General features: G+C 41.8%; 1 protein-coding gene across 1 annotated transcript in view; it reads left to right on the forward strand.

The window, feature by feature from the left end:
* The window catches only part of PPM1H (protein phosphatase, Mg2+/Mn2+ dependent 1H), a 147898-nt gene that overhangs the window by 78001 nt on the left and 49144 nt on the right, over positions 1-20753 (forward strand). Inside the window, exon 5 of the mRNA XM_075209342.1 lies at positions 20323-20407. Coding sequence (XP_075065443.1) covers positions 20323-20407 — 85 coding nt within the window. The remainder of the gene's footprint in view (positions 1-20322; positions 20408-20753) is intronic.

Genomic DNA, 20753 nt, shown 5'->3' on the forward strand with positions numbered 1-20753 from the left:
CAAAAATTAGAGATCTGCCTTTTGTTCCTGCTCCACTTAATTGTTCTCTGCAGTCCTTCCTTTGTTCTTGCCTTACTCTGCTTTGTCAGCCCATATCTAACTCGACCACTCTGGCCCACTTCTGGCCCCCGTTGCTGCCTTCACCTCGGTGCTAATTGCCCTTACCCTCTTCTTGCTCCTTCTCTCATTCCCAGTCCCCCCTGTCTCTCACCATGCCGCCCCGCTCCTTTCCTATACCCATCCTCTCCCCTAGCCCCTTTCTCTCGCCCAACTCTCACTGCCCCACCCCTCACCCTCCCCCTCGCTCCATCAACCCTGATAATCTCATCCGCATCTCCCCTCTTCCCTCCCTCCCTTTCTCTTGTGCCCTCTGGAACTCCAGGTCCATCTGCAACAAACTTTCCTCCATCCATGACCTCTTCATCTCCAACTCTCTTAATCTTCTTGGCATTACTGAAACCTGGCTTACTTCTTCTGATACCGTTTCACCCGCCGCTCTCTCCTACGGGGGCCTCTCCTTCACCCACTCCACCAGACGAGCGTCCAGGAGGTGGAGTGGGCCTCCTCCTATCCCCTAACTGCACTTTTCGTGTCATTCCTACTTTACCTTCCCTCTCCTTCTCCTCCTTTGAAGTACACTCTATCAGTCTCTTCTCCCCCATCCACCTCCGTGTCTCCATCATCTACCGTCCCCCAGGCCCCACCTCCCTTTTCCTTGACAACTTCGCTGCCTGGCTCCCCCACTACCTTTCCTCTGACCTTCCCTCCATCATACTTGGCGACTTTAATATCCCCATTGACAACTGTTCTGACCCCGCCACCATTAAACTTCTCGCCCTATCCTCCTCCCTAGGCCTTACTCAGTGGATCTGTTTCCCCACCCACTGTCTTGGTCACTCCCTTGACCTTGTCTTCTCTCATCTCTGTGATCTCTCTGACTTCTCCAACACTCCCTTTCCACTATCTGACCACCACCTCCTCTCCTTCACTCTGTCCTCCTCCCCTGCTCCTACCTCGCCCAAAGCCACCCTCACTAGACGTAACCTGGATGCTATTGACCCCACCTCCTTCTCCTCCTCCTCCTCTCTCAAAACTCTCCTTTCACCCCTTCCCTCCCTGGCCTGTCCCGACGAGGCCTCCTCTCTCTACAATCACTCCCTCACCACTGCCCTGGACGCTGTTGCCCCGGCCTCTTCTATCTGCCGACGCCGCATTATTCCCCAACCCTGGCACTCAAAACTCACCCACTTCCTCCAAAGATGCTCTCGCACTGATGAACGCCTCTGGAGGAAATCTCGCTCCCTGGCTGACTTCCTCCACTTTAAATTCATACTCTCTTCTTTCTCCTCTGCCCTCTCCCTCGCTAAACAATCCTTCTTTAAGTCCCTCATTTCTTCTCAGTCCTCCAATCCCCGCCGCCTCTTTGCCACCTTCAGCTCCCCCCCCTCCCCCTCTGTCCCGCCTTCCCTCTCCGCTTCTGACTTCGCCACTTTCTTCTCTTCCAAATTTGAGGCCATCAGACTGAACATCTCCTCCTCCCCTTCTCCCGCCACCCTCATCACTTCACCTCCCCCATCAACCAACTCTGGTGCTCCTTCAGCCCTACAACCGGTGAAGAAGTTTGCTCCCTTATTCTTTCCTCTCCACCCTCTACCTGCCCTCTTGATCCCATCCCCTCCCACCTCCTTCGCTCTCTCTCTCCAAAGGCCTGCTCTTACCTAGCACACCTTTTCAACCTATCACTCTCCTCTAGTGTAGTACCCTCCTCTTATAAATACGCTCTTATCTCTCCTATCCTCAAAAAACCCAATCTTGACCCCACCTCTCTTGCTAATTATCGCCCTATCTCTCTTCTCCCCTATGCCTACAAATTACTTGAGCGGATTGTCTGCAGCCGCCTAACTAGGCACCTCGTGGACAATTCCCTCCTTGACCCTCTCCATTCTGGCTACCGCCCCCTCCATTCTACCGAAACTGCCCTGGCCAAGGTTACTAATGATCTCCTATCAGCCAAATCCAAGGGTCACTTCTCCGTACTCATCCTCCTTGACCTCTCTGCAGCCTTTGACACCATGGACAACCCCCTCCTGCTGCAAACTCTTCTCTCTCTCTGCCTCTCTGGTTCTGTCCATGCCTGGTTCGCCTCATACCTCGCTAATCGCTTCTTCTCTGTATCCACGTCTGGTTCTTCCTCCTCCCCCTACCCTCTCCCCATAGGAGTCCCGCAGGGCTCTGTTCTTGGCCCTCTACTCTTTTCGCTCTACACTTCCTCCCTTGGTGCTCTCCTCTCCTCCTTCGGTCTTCAGTATCACCTTTATGCTGACGACATTCAACTCTATATCTCCTCTCCTGATCTTTCCTCCACCCTCCTCGCTCGGGTATTCGACTGCCTCTCCGCCATCTCCTTCTGGATGTCCAAGCGCTTTCTCAAAATCAATATCTCTAAAACTGAACTCATTGTCTTTCCTCTGCCCAGACACCCATCCCACGATGACCTCTCTATTGTCGTCAACAACACCACCCTCTCCTCTGTCACCCAACTTCGCTGCCTGAGTGTCACCCTCGACTCCTCTCTCTCTTTTGCCCCCCACATTCATTCCCTTGCCCAAGCCTGTCGCTTCCAACTACGCAACATCGCCCGCATCCGTCCTTTTCTCTCTCAGGATGCCACCAAAACTATCATCCACGCACTCATCATCTCCCACCTTGATTATTGTAACCTCCTCCTCACTGGCCTCCACCACTCCCGTCTCTCCCCCCTTCGCTCTACACTCAATGCGGTCGCAAGACTCATCTTCCTCTCACGCCGCTCCTCCTCTGCCTCCCCTCTCTGCCTTGCCTTACACTGGCTCCCCTTCCCCTACAGAATCCTTTTCAAACGCCTCACGACCACTTACAAGGCTCTCTCCAACTCTACTGACCCTTATATCTCTAACCTCCTCTCCATTCACACTCCTGCGTGTTCCCTGCGCTCGGCCAACGACCGCCGCCTCTCCTCCACCCTTATCACCTCTTCCCACTCCAGAATCCAAGACTTTTCCCGTGCAGCCCCCCTTCTCTGGAACGACCTACCTCTTTCCATCTGTCTCTCTCCTACTCTGTGCTCCTTCAAACGTGCACTCAAAACTCACCTCTTCCTCAAAGCCTACCAACCATCTACTTAACCCCCATCTCCTCCCTTTGCTCGTCCTCCCTTCTCTTCTCTTGCCTCAACTGGCTCCTCTTGTGCCTGGTCTGTTTACCATCCCTTAGGATGTAAGCTTGTATGAGCAGGGCCCCCTCCCCTCCTGTCTCCATACCTGTTCTTCCGCTCCGTTTTTACTGCATATGACTAGCCGGAGTTTCTGAAGTATTAGTACTTTTTGTTCATTGTTCTGTATGGTTTCACCCTGTATATATTACTGTTAGTACTGTGAATGATAGATGATGATGATGATGATGATAATAATAATCAATCCAAATGAGAAGTTTAAATTAGAATTGAAGAATATTCTAGACCTTGCCGTAGATGATGAAGTCATCACTAGGGATGTACTTTTGTTTTTTGTGTTATCACTCATCCTAATACACCTATTTATTACTACCTCCCAAAAATTCATAAGCACCTCTTTAATCTACCGGAGCGTCCTATTATTTTGTGTATAGGGTCACGTACAGCCAATTTTATTAAGTTATGTTGATTTTTACTTGCAGCCCCTTGTGACCAAATTGAGGTCTCATATTCAAGATTGTTTGCATCTTTTAAAGTTGTTACAAGATAAACAGTGGGAGGCAAATTTTGCTTTGATGACCCTGGACGTTGAGTCCTGATATACAAACATTTCACACGAAAAATGTGTGCAGGTGATTGAGAAAGTGTTACGTACACAAAATGAGATCCCTTTGGAACACCAGAGATTCCTTGTAAATGCCATATCTTTCATAATATTACATAATTATTTTTTATTTGATGGTGATTATTTTTTACAGGTGATGGGGGACGGCCATGGGGACACGCTTTGACTCGAGCTACACCAACCTATACATGGGGGACTTTGAGGAATCCCGTGTGTGGGGCGGCGAGTTTGTTGCGGACCTTGTCCTCTAGGGCTGTTATATTGACGATTCCTTCCTTATTTAGAAGGGAGGTGAAGCTTGGGCTTTGGATTTTGTTAATTTTTTAAATAATGATTATAATTTGAGATTCACCCTTACGTATCACACCACACAGATTGAATTCCTGGACCTGGCCCTCTCATCTACGGCAGGTTCTATTTCTACTTCTATCTTCGTTAAAAAAGTGCAGCCATTATCCAAAATTGAAGCAAAATATTCCCAAGGGACAATTCATGCAGCTCCGTAGAAATTGATCAAGTTATGTGCAAGCTATGATATTGTTTGACAATTTCATAGATTGTGGGTATCCTATACCTCTTATTTCTCAGGCCCTTGAGACAATCAAAAAATTAAATAGGAAAAATCTTTTGGCCCCTAATTCTTGTAAGAGTAGAGGATGTAATCCAGATAGGCACGATACAGGCGAACATCCCGCGAGTGGATGGTGGTAGGAATGCTAATAATCATGAATGGGCATTAATTTCTAAATATAACAAACTGTCATTTAACATTAAGAAGATCATTTGTTCTAACTACTCGATCCTAAAACAGGATCCAATATTAAAAACTCTCTTGCCAACAAAACCGTTAGTGGTTTTTAAGAGAGGCAACAATCTGCAAAATATTTTGGCCCAATGTCTTCTGAGGACTATTGTGGATTCTAATAGAGACAGATCTTTAATGGCAAAAAATCTGAATAACAATACGAATACCGCTGCAATTAAAGAAGTCTTGGTTCCCTTCGATCCCTGAAAGGTGTTATAAATGTGAAGGTCAACGGGTGTATAGCATGTAAATATATAGAAAACAAAATACAATATATAAAATGCAGGGGATAAAGAGTACAAGATCAAGGGGTTTATTAATTGCAACTCCACATTTGTCATCTTTTTACTAAAATGCAGCTGTAACCTTTATTTTGTCGGTAGAACAACGAGAGCACTAAAAATCTGCTTTAACGCATAGTGTTTAAAGGCATTTTGCCTTGGCACATAATTGAGACCCCAATGGTCTGTCTCTGATTGGGTTGGAATCTCTAAAAGCCACTCCCCGAGGGGGTGACAGTTTCTGGAGTCTGTGTAAGCAGGAGGTATTCTGGATCTATTTACTTAATACATTAGTACCAATGGGGTTAAATTAATTGCTTGAACTTAATGAAATTATGTAGATTGAAATACTGTATTGGGTCCTTTAGTAGAATTTTTAGTAGAATTGCTATCATCTATTAAGGTTTTTGGGTTTACTTATTGTTTTCTATATGAATAGTGAAGTTCTTTTATACGTATTTGAAAACGCTCAATATGCAATAAAACCTGGTAACCCACCCTTAGAATTTATTATTCTCTCTTAATCATATGATTTGTCTTTTTAGTAACTTTTTCGGCTCTATGTATTATAAAATGTATATTTATCTTTACTTTTTATATGTGGTTTTTATATGCTATTCTCTTCTATTGTTTACTATGAAATGCCATTTGATACATAGGAGACCTTTTATATTTATATAAATATATACATATATAATGTGTGTATGTGTATATATGTATGGTTACAGATACATACACATATATATATATATATATATATATATATATATATATATATATATATATATATATATATATATATATATATATTTTTATTATTTATAATTTAATTTATTTATTACTGATTAGTTTTCCCTTTTAATTGTACATTGGTATTTTGATTATATTTAGTTCTTAGATTGTCTCCTTTTATCTTGGTGATATTTTAATGGTATTGTACTCCTTTGCACCTTGGCCGTGATACAAGAGAAGTACTATTGTAATATGAATATGTGTGCCCCTAATGGGCTGTATTGATATTATACACATGAAAAAGTGTTGAAGGGAAGGGTTAAGCCTCAACAGGTGTTGGATAATTGAGTTAATTATGCACTAGGTATATTAGCAAGCTGGTGCACACTAGGACTATGTCTCTGAGGAAATTGCTATTCAGCGATGAAACGCGTCAGCCTGTCAGCAGTTACACGTGTGATGTCTCTTGGACTTCTGTGCGAATAGAATAGTGGTTTTTCTATTTTGGATTCATAATCTCACCTTGAGCCGTGTCTAGCTGTATAGCATATTAATTTGGAGCTCAGTATAGAAGAAGAAGAGGAGGCCGGAACCAGTCTGGGCGATCCAGTTTGTGGATTCAGGAAGTGCAGTAGATAATTAGCTCTTCCAGCAGAGGGTAATTATGCAAGTGAACTGCAATATACTCCGGACTCCAGCGAGAAACCAGTCAGGATACTGGTAAGGTTAAAATTGCCACCAAGTAAAATTGCCACCAAGCTCCTAACAGTGGACACTATTATTTATGTTATCTTTGCGCTATTAAAGTATTGTTGTTGGCTGTACTGAAAGAGCTACTTATACTTGAAAAGACCATTGACATAGTGTGTTGTGCTGGAAAACTGGATTTATCTCATTCCTGCAGTACTACTGCTACTTTGACTGTTTAAGATCTGAGAACGGTTTAAGGCTCATTTTTGGTGTTTATATACCTATATTTTTTGTAATTGGTATAGCTATACCTTTAGTGCATGCAGTTGGACTAATTGTGCTGCTCTTTGAATCCATATATCACTAAAATGTGCTTATTGTTTTTCACATATTGTGAGGCTCTAGAAAACCTAGAGTCTGGTCAACCACATTCTCCCCTATTTGGAGTGCAGTTTGAAATGAAGTATGTGCATGTTGTTTCAGTTGTCACACATTATCGCCGGCAGTAACCCTTTCAAATGAGAAAAAGCCCTATTTATTTATTAAATGTCATTTCGCCTTTTAATAAATGAGTCTCCCTGTGCATGCGAAATCTCCAATAAGGAATCCCTGAGCAGCAGTGTCTCCAAATTCCATTAGCGCATGTACTAATAGGGTTTTGAGTATTTGGGACCAGACCAACCTGCCCTGCCCCAAACGGCCCCTTAACATTATGGGGGGCCATTAGCCTACCAGGAAATCTCCTGGTAAGTATGGTTGCATGTTTGTAGTAATGTAAAGATAACTTTATGTTGAAGCAGGAGGAATAACTATAGAACGTGTGTATCACTACAACTGTGTTTTAAATTGTACAAGTTTGCTCCTTAGGCTAAAACAATAAGTTTGTGCTGAGACTGGTCTCATAATCATCATCATCTTCACCATTTATTTATATAGCGCCACTAATTCCGCAGCGCTGTACAGAGAACTCATTCACATCAGTCCCTGCCCCATTGGAGCTTATAGTCTAAATTCCCTAACATACACACACAGACGGGGAGAGAGAGAGACTAGGGTCAATTTTTGATGGCAGCCAATTTACCTACTAGTAACATCAAAATATTATAAGGGCACAGTCGTGCCCTTATATTAAGGTTGCATCTAATAATCATCATTCTGCCATGTTTGTAAGAGGGGGCCATAGTGCTATAGGGGCTACATTTTAGAAAGTATTAAAGCTATTAAGCTTAATTTTGACATGCGAACGGAGAACCGTCCATAGGTGCCGCATGCCAAATTTCAGAAAAAAATCAATAACAAATGACAAATTAGGGTTACTCTAAAGTTGAAAATCTCGCTGTTTTTTTCCACTTCCTGTTTCGCAAAAAGTCAGTTTTTCTGTTTTTTTGGAAGAGTGTAACTCAGTGTACAAGGTGTTTTAAGACTTGGGGTTTGTTTTGTTAGAAAGCCATTAGGTCTGAAGAGTGCCTTTTGAGGGTTCACAAGTTTGACAAAGTTCGTTTTTTTACAATTTGGAAAATATGCTCCATTTTAAATATGGAGGATTTTATAGAATTTTCATAACATTGTGCATGTCACATAGAGCTGTATGCGAGTGGCTTCACTTGAGAGGAAAAACATGGCTGATCTTCACCTGCATAATGATTTATTTCTGTAAACTACAGAGGAATTAGACATATTTGTTGGCTATAGAGGGGCTGGTTAGTGTTTTGGAACTGGGGGGCACACTGTATCATTATTAGTCCTGAAAACCACTCTCATTTCAAAGTTTAATCACTCGGAGCAGTGCCAGAGGTGACTGTTAGGGAATCCATTTTAAACCTCCCACCCCCTCAGTGACGTCAGTTAATTTATTCACTACACTGAACTGGGAGCGGAGATTTAAACATGCTCTGTGGTTTAATTCCTGCTCTGATCATACTGGATTGGTGATCAGTGCAGGAAATATGGGGATGTATGATGACGTACCAAGCCAAGTGTAATAAAACAGTGTCACAAAACCCTGCTAACTGCAAGTAAGTTATTGTGGTCACATAATGCCCGGGCATTGGCGCTGACACAACATAAAGCACATGCCCATGTCACATATACAAAGCATATGAACTAAGCAGACAAGGGCATCACAGAGCCTTTGACACACAGTGTGACATAGGCTCACTTATACACAGAGTGCATCACATATACCTGCCATCTGAGTGCATCACGATATACACGCTATAACACACCAAGACATTCTCCTATGTCCCGGAGGCACATACCATTAAGTGTATCTCTGGGGGTCAGCTCAGCTGGCAGACAATATCCTGAATAGATGTCTAGCTGTGCTAGACAGACATCTGGGTTCAGAGCGGAGAAAATTAACAGCTGGGGGAGGAGGAGGGAGCGGGCAGAAAATAGGTATTGTGCTCATGCATAGAATACTGTGTGACCAGCGGGGGCGATACGGAAAGTGGGTGCGGGTACAAACTCAGCCACCTGCAACACCTCCTCCTGAGCCATGGTCCAGCCTATATCACTGTCCATAATGCTGTGTTATTAGGGGTGCTTAGTGCATCCAGTGCTGACAGCCATGTCGCAAATTCATATGTCATTAGCCCCTATGTAAATCCCCATTTATAACTCTGTACCAGGTCACTATGGGCACTGCTCAAATTGACCCTACTCTGTTTGTCTGTCTGTGAGTGTTAGGGGTGTAGACTGTAAGCTCCAATGGGGCAGGGACTGAAGTGAGTGAGTTCTCTGTACAGCTCTGCGGAATTAGTGCTGCTATATAAATAAATGATGATGATGTGTGGGGAGAAGGGTGGGGGTTGGTATTGGTGTCATGTGTGGGGAGAAGGGTGTGGCTGTTGCCGGATTATTATCACAAGGTGACATGAGAGAAATACTGGTGCGAATAGGTGTAATGTGAGAGAAAAGTTGGTACGCAGGGGGTGATGTGTAACAAAAACTGGGGCCCAGGGTGTGACGTGATAAAAAAAATTGTGCCGTGAGAGAAAATTTGGTGCACAGTGGATGACGTGAAAAGCTGGTAAGAATGAGGTTCATGTGAGAGAGACTGGTACACAGGAGGTGAAAAAAAACACAGAAGAAAAAAGCTGGTGCGATCACACAGCTGGTGGGCAATGCGGTATGTGTAAGATAATGCAATGGAAATAGAGGGAACTAAGTTTAGAGGAAATCTGAGAAAAATTGCTTTGCCAAGACATCAGGGAATAGATGGAATAGGCATCTAACAGAGGTGGTATAGGCTAATATAATAGAGCAATTTATACACTGTTTATTGGGGATTAAAAAAAATAGTGGAAACTAGATGGACTGTGAAATTCTAGGCTGATAAATTTACTATCAATATAAATATTGGCAAGAGGGTTAAGCTATGCTTAAAAGTTTTACACTGACTCTTATCCTTTCAATAGAAGCAAACATATTCCAAAGCTATTTCTGCCCCTAATGACGTAAGTGCCTGTGAAAGAATTATGCTCACCTCCTATCACATGGGCATTTGTAGTACATTGTAACAGGACATAGTTGCTAAAACAAAAATGGACATAACCGGTTTTGAACACGTTATTGTATTTTCGAAAGGTAGATCCCAATATATTGAACTGGAATTGTCTGCCTAGCAAAATTTGCTATTTAGATTTATGGTTGTTATTATTATCAATGTTTGTTTATACGGCGCTAAAAAAGTCCTCAGTGTCGTACAGTGGGAAGTAGAACAAAACAACCAGCTGGAAGGAGACCATCGTGCGACAAGTCTCTGTGCATGAAATACATTAGGGGGGAGACACAGAGACGGGGCAGAAGGTGACTGACAGTAGTCTGTATGTATGTGGACACTATAGTGTAGGCGGGGAATTAAGAAGGTAGAGGGGCCCCTCTCCATGGGAGCTTATAATCTAATCATGTGGCTGTCTAATAACATTTTCTAATAGAAAGCCATGAAACAACAAAAAGCTAAAATTGCTGTGTGTTGATTTTTTATTTTTTATATTTTAGATTTTCAAAACCCCACAAAGGAATAATTGCCATCAGTGACTTTCAGTGTAAATGTTAATTATGTGACTTTAATCCTAAAAGATTATCACAATTACAATTCACAATCTGAATCCTGGTCTATTGAGAGTGGCACTACAGTATCTTGCTGCTCCAAAAATGCATATTGTACCGCAGGGAGGTTGGGCTGCACTAGCTCAACTCTAAAACGCATTGTAAAAATAAAGAAGCCAATATTTTTTTTCTGCATGGAGAATAAAAATTACTTTTACCTAAGTGTAACACTGCACATATCAGTGTTTTATGTGTGCTGTACAATGACAAGATTTGAAAGTGCTATTATTCTATAATGTTTTTTCTTAATTATAGAAATCCCATCAAATGCCATTTCCCATGATGCACCACTAAGGTCACTTTTTTCCCTGTCTGTTAATTGTCATCCAAGTACTGCTGCTCTGCTAACTGTGAAAGATGTAGCAACTAAATATCTGTATAGCTGACAACTATACTGACTTTGTGTCATGTAAATGAATGTGTTGGATGACTACTAATTTAGCCTTACATCTGCTGCATCCTATCCCTTGCATTCCAATGAGGAAAGCTCTTTCATTATCTCCCATTGTCTTTGCTCAATAACCTCTATTGCATTATAACCTTTGAGTATAAGATTTTCAGATGAAGCTTACGAGTAAGTATTATATTTCTAAACACATTTCCATGTTATGGCAAGTTTGTGCTTGCCTTCCAATGACAAGGGGAGTACTTGCAGACATTTCCATTGCTCTAACCAGCTCTGTACAAATCAGACCAGTTGACTAGCAGCATTTCTGCTACTAACATCCAGCCCTCCCTACCTCACAACTTCTCTTCTTGACCATACTACATTCACACTTGCTTACTCTCCCTGAATGCCCTGGTGACACCGGAATTTCAGCAAATGATGGCCTCTCCATACCGGTCTAGCTGTACTAACCCCACTGCTGTGTCATTTATTAACGCCTGCAGGAAACCACAAAACACAGGCAATTCTTAACTGATCACGATGCAACCACTGGCACATCTAAAGGGCTCCGGGTGGAGGTGTATCAATTATTCTTGAAGTCTTGTTCCAATTATCCTTGCAGGAATTCAACATCTTGCTGTATTCAGATCTTCCTTTCGTAAAAACAATTAACCACTCCCGGCTAGCTAAAAGCACAAGACACACAAGAGTAACAAACACAAGTACAGGGACCACTCACTAGAAACATCCACTTTCTTGATTGTTGTATTCCCTCTCCCTCTTCCCAGAACAAACCCCTCTCCGATTGGCTGACTGGCCCTAAACTACGGCTAGTGTTTCCCAACCAATCAAGTCTGGTTGCAACAACAACAATGCTCTACCAACTGCACTGGGTCCATGTGTAACACTGCAACCGACTAGCTGTGGTGCACTATCCCTGACCAGACCCTTCTCACTGTAATGCACTATGGAGTGGATAGGGGAGAACATTCTTATATTCTCATTTAGTTTGAGGCCCTAGCTGGATGGATTATAAATTAAACTTTGTCACCTTCTTGTGGTTTGCCAGGGGTAGTATTGCCCGTGAAAGTTATCTCTTGGTAGTGAATGCTTTATTAGAGAGTAGCTGGTCTGATGAAAAGGACATGGTGGAGGGCCTTCCACTATGGGTAGAAATAATACCCTAGATCAGCGGTTCCCAAACTGTGCGCCGCGGTGCTGTCACTGGGGTGTCGCGGGCCAGCCATAGAAAAAAAGAAAGAACACAAACTTGCCAATCCACTGGGCGCCGGGACCCAGCAGCCTCCTCTCTCCCGCAGCTGTCACTGAATATCGACATCAGTGACAGCTGTGGGAAAGAGGTGGATGCTGGGTTCCGGCGCCCGGCGGATTGGCAAGTTTCTGTGTTCTTTCTTTTTTTCTATGGCTGGCGCGCGGCAGAGGAGTGAGAGGGATCGTGACAGCGGGGCAGAGGAGTGTGACAGCGGGGCAGAGGAGGGGCACAGCGTGAGAGGGGCACAGCGTGAGAGGGGCACAGCATAGGAGGGGACAGCATGAGAGAGGGCAGAGGAGGAGGACAGTGTGTGAGAGGGCAGAGGAGGGGGACAACGTGACAGAAGGCAGAGGAGGGGGGCAGATGAGGAGGACAGCGTGAGAGAGGGCAGAGGAGGAGGACAGCGTGACAGAAGGCAGAGGAGGGGGGCAGATGAGGAGGACAGCGTGAGAGAGGGCAGAGGAGGAGGACAGCGTGACAGAAGGCAGAGGAGGGGGGCAGATGAGGGGCACAGCGTGAGAGAGGGCAAAGGAGGGGGACATTGTGAGAGAGGGCAGAGGAGGGGGGACATTGTGAGAGAGGGCAGAGGAGGGGGGACATTGTGAGAGAGGGCAGTGTGTCTGGATGCAGAGGGGGCATTTTTGCATACAACTAAATAAGTATTTCTGTCCTGACCTAAATACTTATTACAATTTTTTGACCCAACTACTTCTAAAACAGGGCTGTTCAATAATTATTTTGGAGAGGTGCCTTGAAAAAACTTGGAGACTCTAAGGGTGCCGCGAACTGCAAAAGTTTGGGAAGCACTGCCCTAGATGCTCAAAGAGACAGACAGATGCTGTTTATCATGAGTCTGGATGGTGACTAGTAAAGATTGTCACAGCGTACTGTACCAGATGTAAGTCTAAATGTAACTGGCCATCAGTTGTAGTGTGAAAGAAACTCATCAGTGGCATCTCATCTTCATATTAACTGTGTCACATCACCGTAATATTGTGTGGCAAGACTGCCACAGACCTCCACTACTTGCATCTACACGGCAGGATACAAGGCGTCTTAATGGTGATAGCCGTATTTTTGCAGTTTCTGGGGGTCCCACTGAGAGTGGTGGGGTTTGTCAGGGCCAAACCTGGCCACACTCTGTTGCAGGGAATGGACTCCTTTATGTAACTCCCTGTTGTGGACCGGTGGTGACTTTGGACTCTTGGGGTCAAGCACAGGGGACCAGTCCACGGCCTTGTCACAGTCGGAGGGCGATCCAACAGAATAACATTGATATAAGCTGAAAGAGCTCAGAGATCACACAAAGCTGGTCAGGTTGAGAAACAGAGTTGGAGGTCTCCAGGTGGTGGGCTGGACTCTAAATCCCTGTGGACGTGGATGCAATACCCAGAAAGACCGAATCCAGGACGAATCTATGGTGATGCACTGAATTTGTGATGGTGGGGCACCAAAGAGTGTTTTGCTGGTAGAGGAACTTCAGTCTCCCCGTGGGTATTCCTAAGATGGTTAACTTGTAGACCTCAGTGTGGAACAGCCTTGACGTTGGCTAGAATGGGTCCAAATCACGAAGTCTGATAGCCCAAGCTGTTGGTCAATTGGTCTGCACAGAGTCCTGAGGCTTTCTCACAGAACCTTTAGTGAGTTTCTGCACCCATCTTCAAGGTCTGTCCATCCATTCCACATTTCCTGGGCGAGCAGTGGCAGGAATTAGGCCTCAATCGCTTTCTGCAAATGTCTATAGGTAGTTTTTCCTCTTGTGACTTATCTGTGTAAAGGGTTGTGAAGACCACCAATGTTAGACATTGAGAACCAGAAATTTACTGAGCCACAGTGAAACACATCCGTCTGCTCTCCTTACCAAGCCACACACTCCAAAAACATATACCTTTATACACACAGGCCTGTTTTTCTTTTTTTTGGACACTAGAAAACTGTGAAAAGCAATGCCTTTTTTATTATTCATCTAATTTTTCTGTTATTGAACTTTGGCTTTCATTAGTTTGTGTACAGAATATAAATATCTGTGCTTGGAATGAAAGTAGACATTTGCTTTTAATTTATTATTGATTGGGTTTCCAAGGAATTGTAATGGACTGACAAGATACATCAGTTAGATGTTTGATAACATACAAAGTCCAAGTTTCCATATTTAATAGGAAAAGTGTAAGGATTTAGTATAACAAAAAAACCATTATATTATTTAGAAACTTTAGAATGTAAAGTTCTCTAAGTGGGGTAGAACAAATAGCAAGTAAATGGAATCTAACAGTATCTATTGCAGAACAGACAGAATGGTTCATTCTGGGTGAGACGTTTTTGGAATATTGATGAGTTCAGACTACAAATAGCAATCAGGCATTTCTGTGCTTATTGTGATGAATAGTTTAGCAGCCACAGCTTCCTTATATTATTCAAATACAGCTGATCAGTAGACATGCAAACCTTTTTCCATCCACTAATATAATGTTATATGGCATATTAGCAAAATAAACAAAACACATCTTCATCTTCTTGTTATGAACATACACTTTCTGCAGCAGGACTGTAGACCTATTTTTATGGAGCACAGCACGTCTTACACAATTGAAAATATTAATATCCCTAAGCATGCCCTACTGTAAAATTTGGCTGACCTGCCCTCATGAGATATTACACTTTTTTCCAGTAAACTACTTATCTGACGTATTCATGTTTCATATAATTCATGTAATTAAATTTGAGTAAGAAGATATTTTACCTGTGAAACATATCTACAATGTTTTCGATAAATACATTTGCCTTTTTATATAAGAGTCAAATAATTTAAATGTCTTCATAATGGGCTTCACAATCAATTTGTAAATTAAAGAGAGAGCATGAAATTAATTAATACTTGGCTGACAATGTTATTCAGTCATCTTTGGACTTCTTCCTTTAAGATAAATAAAGCTCCAAGTCCAGATGACATACACCCAAGGGTCCTTATGGAGCTAAACTCAGAAATAGCTAGATAGCTATTCTTAATTTTCATAGGTTCAATTTCATCCAGCTCAGTACCAAAGGATTTGCGAATAGCAGATGTGGTGCCGTTTTTTAAAAAGGGAATGAGATCACAACCAGGGAATTATAGACCTGTAAGCCTGACATCAATAGTGGGGAAACTACTGGAAGGTATATGAAGTAATAGTATTCAGGATTACTTGATGGCAATACGATTATTAGTGGGAATCAGTATGGATTTGTGAGGAATAGGTCATGTCAAACTAATCTAATTAGTTTCTACAAGGAAGTTAGTGGGAACTTAGATCATGGTAGTACTGTAGATGTGTTCTACTTAGGTTTTGCAAAAGCCTTTGATACAGTGCCACACAAGAGGTTGTTTTACAAAATAAGGAAACTGGGTCTAGGAAACAACAATTGTACTTGGGTTGAAAATTGGTTAAAAAAATAGGGGACAGAGAGTTGGGATAAACTCAAGGTTCCGTGCTGGGGCCACTCCTTTTTAATATATTTTTTAATGACCTTGGGGATGGTTTAGAGAGCAAAATTTTTATTTTTGTAGATGACACCAAACTTTGTAAGATAATAAAATCAGAGCAAGATGTAGTTTCTCTGCAGAGGGACTTGAACAAACTGGAGGATTGGGTGCCGAATGGAAGATGAAGATTAACATAGATGAATGTAAGGTTATGCACTTAAGGATCAAAAACAAACACGCAATCTAGAAATTAAATGGGATAAATTTAGGGGAATCTATAATGGAAAAGGATTTGAGAGTGCTTGAAGACAGTAGACTTAGCAATAGGGTTCAATGTCAAGCAGCAGCTGCAAAAGCCAATAAAGTATTGGCATGCATAAAAAGCGGCATAGATGCAAGGGAAGACAGTGTAATTTTGCCACTATATAAATCGTTGGTAAGACCTCATCTTGAATACAGAGTACAGTTCTGGGCACCACTCTATAAAAAAACATTTTGGAACTAGAAAGGGTTCAGAGAAGGGCGACAAAATTGATAAAGGGTATGGAGTCATTAAGTTATGAGAAAAGGTTAGCTAGTTTATGTATATTTTTACTTTAGAAAAGAGGTGTCTAAGAGGGGATATGATTACTATGTACAAATACATTAAGGGTCAATACAGAGAATTTTCATTGGAACTTTTTACCCCAAGGATTGTACACAGGACATGCGGTCACCCCCTATGGTTAGAGGAGAGGAAGTTTCACAACCAGCAAAGGAAGGGGTTCTTTCCAGTAGGGGCAGTCCAGCTATGGAATTCACTGCCAGGGAAGTTTTTATTCAATTGATATGTTTAAGAAAGGGTTAGACAAATTTTTAGCGGAAAAGAGAATCCAGGGTTATGACCGTTAATTAAAATGAAGAATAATAGTGGATCCATGAAGAAAAAGGGGTGCAATATTGGGCGAGGAGGGATTTTACCCAATTCATACAGATTGGCGGGTGCTTCATCTGGATCAATTTCAAATATAAGAGAGGGATCGCAGGTGAACCAAAATAAGTTGAACTTGATGGACTGCGTCTTTTTTCAACCTCATCAAGTATGTTACTATGAAAGGAAGTAAGATTTCATTACTTCACATACCACTGTACTGCAGGGACATAGTCGCAATGGGGATTGTGTTAAATCTTTAATATTGTGGAATGATTATTTTATTAAAATTACTTTTTTATATAAGCATTGCACTAAAGAACCTTGCAGTGGTTTATAAATAATGAAATCATTAATGATCAATCAATACCTTGATGTATTGTGTACAAATAGGGTATTGGGACTTTAGCACTTACCACTAAGACTGTCAAGACAAATCTCTCTATTATCCTTGGATGTAAGTATACAACTTGTATGCCTGGTGCAAATACTGCAGTTTTTTTGAGTTGGCTGCATTTTGAGATATGTCTCAGTGTAAGTTTTTTGGGTTTTTTTGTTTGTTTTTTTTCATATCCCTTTTTCTGCTTATGTGTGAAGCACAAATGAATCCAACTCTAAATGAGCACCATACTATCCCAGAATGTAACAGAAGGTGATATAGTTCCTCCATGTTTTTTGCTTATCTAGGTGTTCATAATTCTTATGTTTATATCATTATTTCACACACTTTGCTACTGTTGCATATAAACAATTTTTACAATAATTTATACAAACACAGAGCATTATACAGTATCTCCAACATGTCAAATGCATAATGTAGTTCTACTGATTATATAGTTCTACTGATTATGTAGTTCTACTGAATACTTATCTCTGACAAAAAAAATAAACTCCGTATTGCTCATTTAAACTATCTGAAAGTACCTGTGGTGGTAGATGTAAAAGTAAATACTTCTCTTATGGGTAAAAACTGTAGTTGCATTTTTAAATATTTTTGTATAACAATATGGATACTTATATGGCAGGAATAAGTCTTTAAACCCTGTGATCTTGGACACTGACTGATACAGATTACAAATTACTTAGGTCAGTGAATACAGAATTGAGGGCTAGATTAATGGTTCTGGCCGCCCTAGGCTAGTACAATGTAGCACCTGCCAGTGCGAGAGTGGAGGCAGTACTTCATTCAGTCTTGTGAAATCTGGCAATCTTGCAAGACCGGACTGAGAACCATGGCGACACTGGCAGGCAGCTATCATTATCAGATTTGCTGTCATGCTGGCTGTCTGGCATAGTGACAGTCGGGGCCACACCCTTTAGACCAGGGGCGACGCTGATGATGCCAGACAGCCCCAGAATCGATTACGTTTTTTGAAAAAAATGTTTAAGTGCTGCACTTCCCCCCCCCCCTTCCCAATCTGTATACAGTATAATGAAATCCCAGGCAGAACGTGAATGCATATAAATTGCAGAGGAGTTGATACCTGAAGTGTGGTGTTGGTGTAATGGCAGGATGCGCAAAGATTGGATAGCAAAAAATTAAGTTAAAAAGCAAATATATTATATTATGCAACAACAAACTAGATTCCAAGTACACGGGATACAAATAGATAATACAAGGTTAATTCTTGAATACTCTCTTAATTTAACAAGCTTGTTGGACCTATGTACGAATGTTATTTGGACAGTGGGTCACAAAAAACAGGGCCTGATAAGCAGTCCAGTCAGATAGCTAGACCTTATACTAAATTAAAAATCCCAAAAAGCAGTTTGTCCTACGAAACCGTGTCCTCTCTGGAGTCTACATGTATATCCGGACCTTGAAAAGACCTGTCCTGGTCAGGGAGCAATATAAAGTTCAGTCCCGCCATGTACCAGCCATCGCTGTTAATAATCACAAGTGGAGCCACTAGATCCGATCTACATTTTACGCCACTCTAAAACTGGCTTCTCAGAATGTGAGACTTCCTCTATATAACTAGACTCTAGCCATCCAACGGAATTGAACGATGTAGTCCACACCATTACATCTATAAGCCATCGAGCAGGACTGAAATTTATATTATAAAATAATTAGCTTATTATTATCAATAAAGTTTTTATTGAAAAATGTTGCATAAATATGGGGTACAGAACATAAAAAAGGGGTTAACAAAGAAGGGGGAAAAGGGAAGAGGAGGGACCCTCAGGGATCCCCCACCAGGAGAGGGGAAGGGGAAGTTGCTCAATGGGTATTGTAACATAATATACTTATAAAAATAGACACTCACAAAAAATAAAAACATTATTCAACCTAAATGACCAGAATAGATATGTCATTGCTCAATGAAGAAATAGACTTTCCAAGGGGAAAAAGTTGGACCATTAACCTACTAATCGATCTGTGGGACTTGTGGTGAATGGGTAGAAGAAGGGGAACGAGAATCCACCAGGCGCTCCGGCCCCTTCCATAACAAATATGTGCCACTTTAACCACTTCATGATTGGTGTCGAAACGGAGGTGGAATAAGGCATATCGATCGTCTCCATCTCGAAGCTATGCTGAATTTTAGAGATGATTCTAGATAACGTAGGAGGAGTAGCAACCTTACAGTTTTGAGCTATTGCTTCTCTGGCTGCTAACAGGATATGGCCCAAAAGATATCAATCTGGTTTAGAAACGGAGCAGGGATATATATGAAGTAGAGCCAGGCCTGGATCCATGTTAGCAGGACCACTCCTAACAGAGGAGCAGAAATCAAAGACCTCTCGCCAGAGAGGACGTATGATAGGGCATCTCCAAAACACATGAAATATATCGGCTGTTTGGTTGCATTGACGCCAGCATAATTTTGTCTGTGAGGGCCATATAACATGGGGCCTTGCTGGGGTGAGGTATAATCTGTTAATCAGTTTAACGTGCATCTCTGTGTGGTTGATGCATTTAGATATGTGGTGGGAAGTAGAGTGGATTGTTACCCATTGTTGGGGAAAGATATTAAGGTGAAGATCCAATCCCCATTTAGTGGGATGGGGACTTTGTGGGAACTATGAGAGACTGAAGGTATTGATACCAAAAGGTTATACCTCCCCTGTTAGGGCTTTTCGTTAGTCTGTCAACTATGGGGGAGGTAGAGCTAGAGAGTGAGGTGTCTTGGAGGCTGAGCTTATCCAGTTGCGAATTTGAGCATATTTAAAAAAAAAATCTCTGGCAAGGATATTAAAACGCTCCTGGATAAGAGAAAAGGGAAGGAAAAGGGAACACAAGGGATGTCTGGAATGATTTTAGAAAGAGCCTGAAAGCAGATGTTACGAGTTGGTAATGATAGGTCAGGATGACGATATATTAGTCTGCCCCAGATCAACAGAGCATCTGAGATAGAGAGGAGACGACAAGGGGAAGAGGGAGGAGCATTTTTTAAAATATTTGCTTTGTAATATAATTTTTTGTTATCCAATCTTTGCGCTCGCTGCCATTACACCAACACCACACTTTAGGCCTCAACACTTCTGCAATTTATATGCATTCACATGGCTCCTGGGATTTCAATATACTTTATGAACAACTATTTGGGGTTTGGTACGTTTCCCCACATTCTCTTTTTCCCTAAGGCAGCAGACTCTACTATGGAAGCGCTGATTTCCAACCAGAATATTTGCAATTGGTTCTATATAGTTGGATCTATAGAACATTTAATAACGTTTTTCTTGGATATAAAGTTTAATACAGTCTATTTTTTTCACAATTGTAACATTGTCATTTGCTTAGACATGCTTATATGGTTCTAATAACAAAAAAGGTAGCTTAGTAATGCAGTAATAATATAATGTGAATCTTTTTGTGTTTTCTTTTAGGGCTATAATTATCCGAAATGGAGAAATCCTTCCAATGTCTTCAGAATTTACCCCAGAAACAGAGCGTCAGCGGCTTCAGTACCTAGTAAGTTACAGCTAGCACCATAGTGTAGTATATAAAGAATGCAGTGTGTATATAAAGAGTGCACAATCTTGACCTGCTCCTTAGATTTCTGTCCCTCCCCATCTCAGACTCAATCTTTCAATTACAATCCTATTCTTATCAATCTTCGTGTGTAGTCAATCGCAACAGTATCCTAGCATTATACTATAATGTAGCAGCATAACAATCTCTTCCTTAACAATGTTTGTCATACATTCCAAATGTAATCATTATAATCCTTTCCATAGACCAATAATACTTACAATCCATTATAATCCTCATCCATTATTATAATATGATTACTCCCATATATCACTGGTTTCCATAT

Source organism: Mixophyes fleayi, chromosome 4 (assembly GCF_038048845.1).
Source record: "Mixophyes fleayi isolate aMixFle1 chromosome 4, aMixFle1.hap1, whole genome shotgun sequence".
In the NCBI taxonomy this organism is placed as follows: Eukaryota; Metazoa; Chordata; class Amphibia; order Anura; family Limnodynastidae; genus Mixophyes; species Mixophyes fleayi.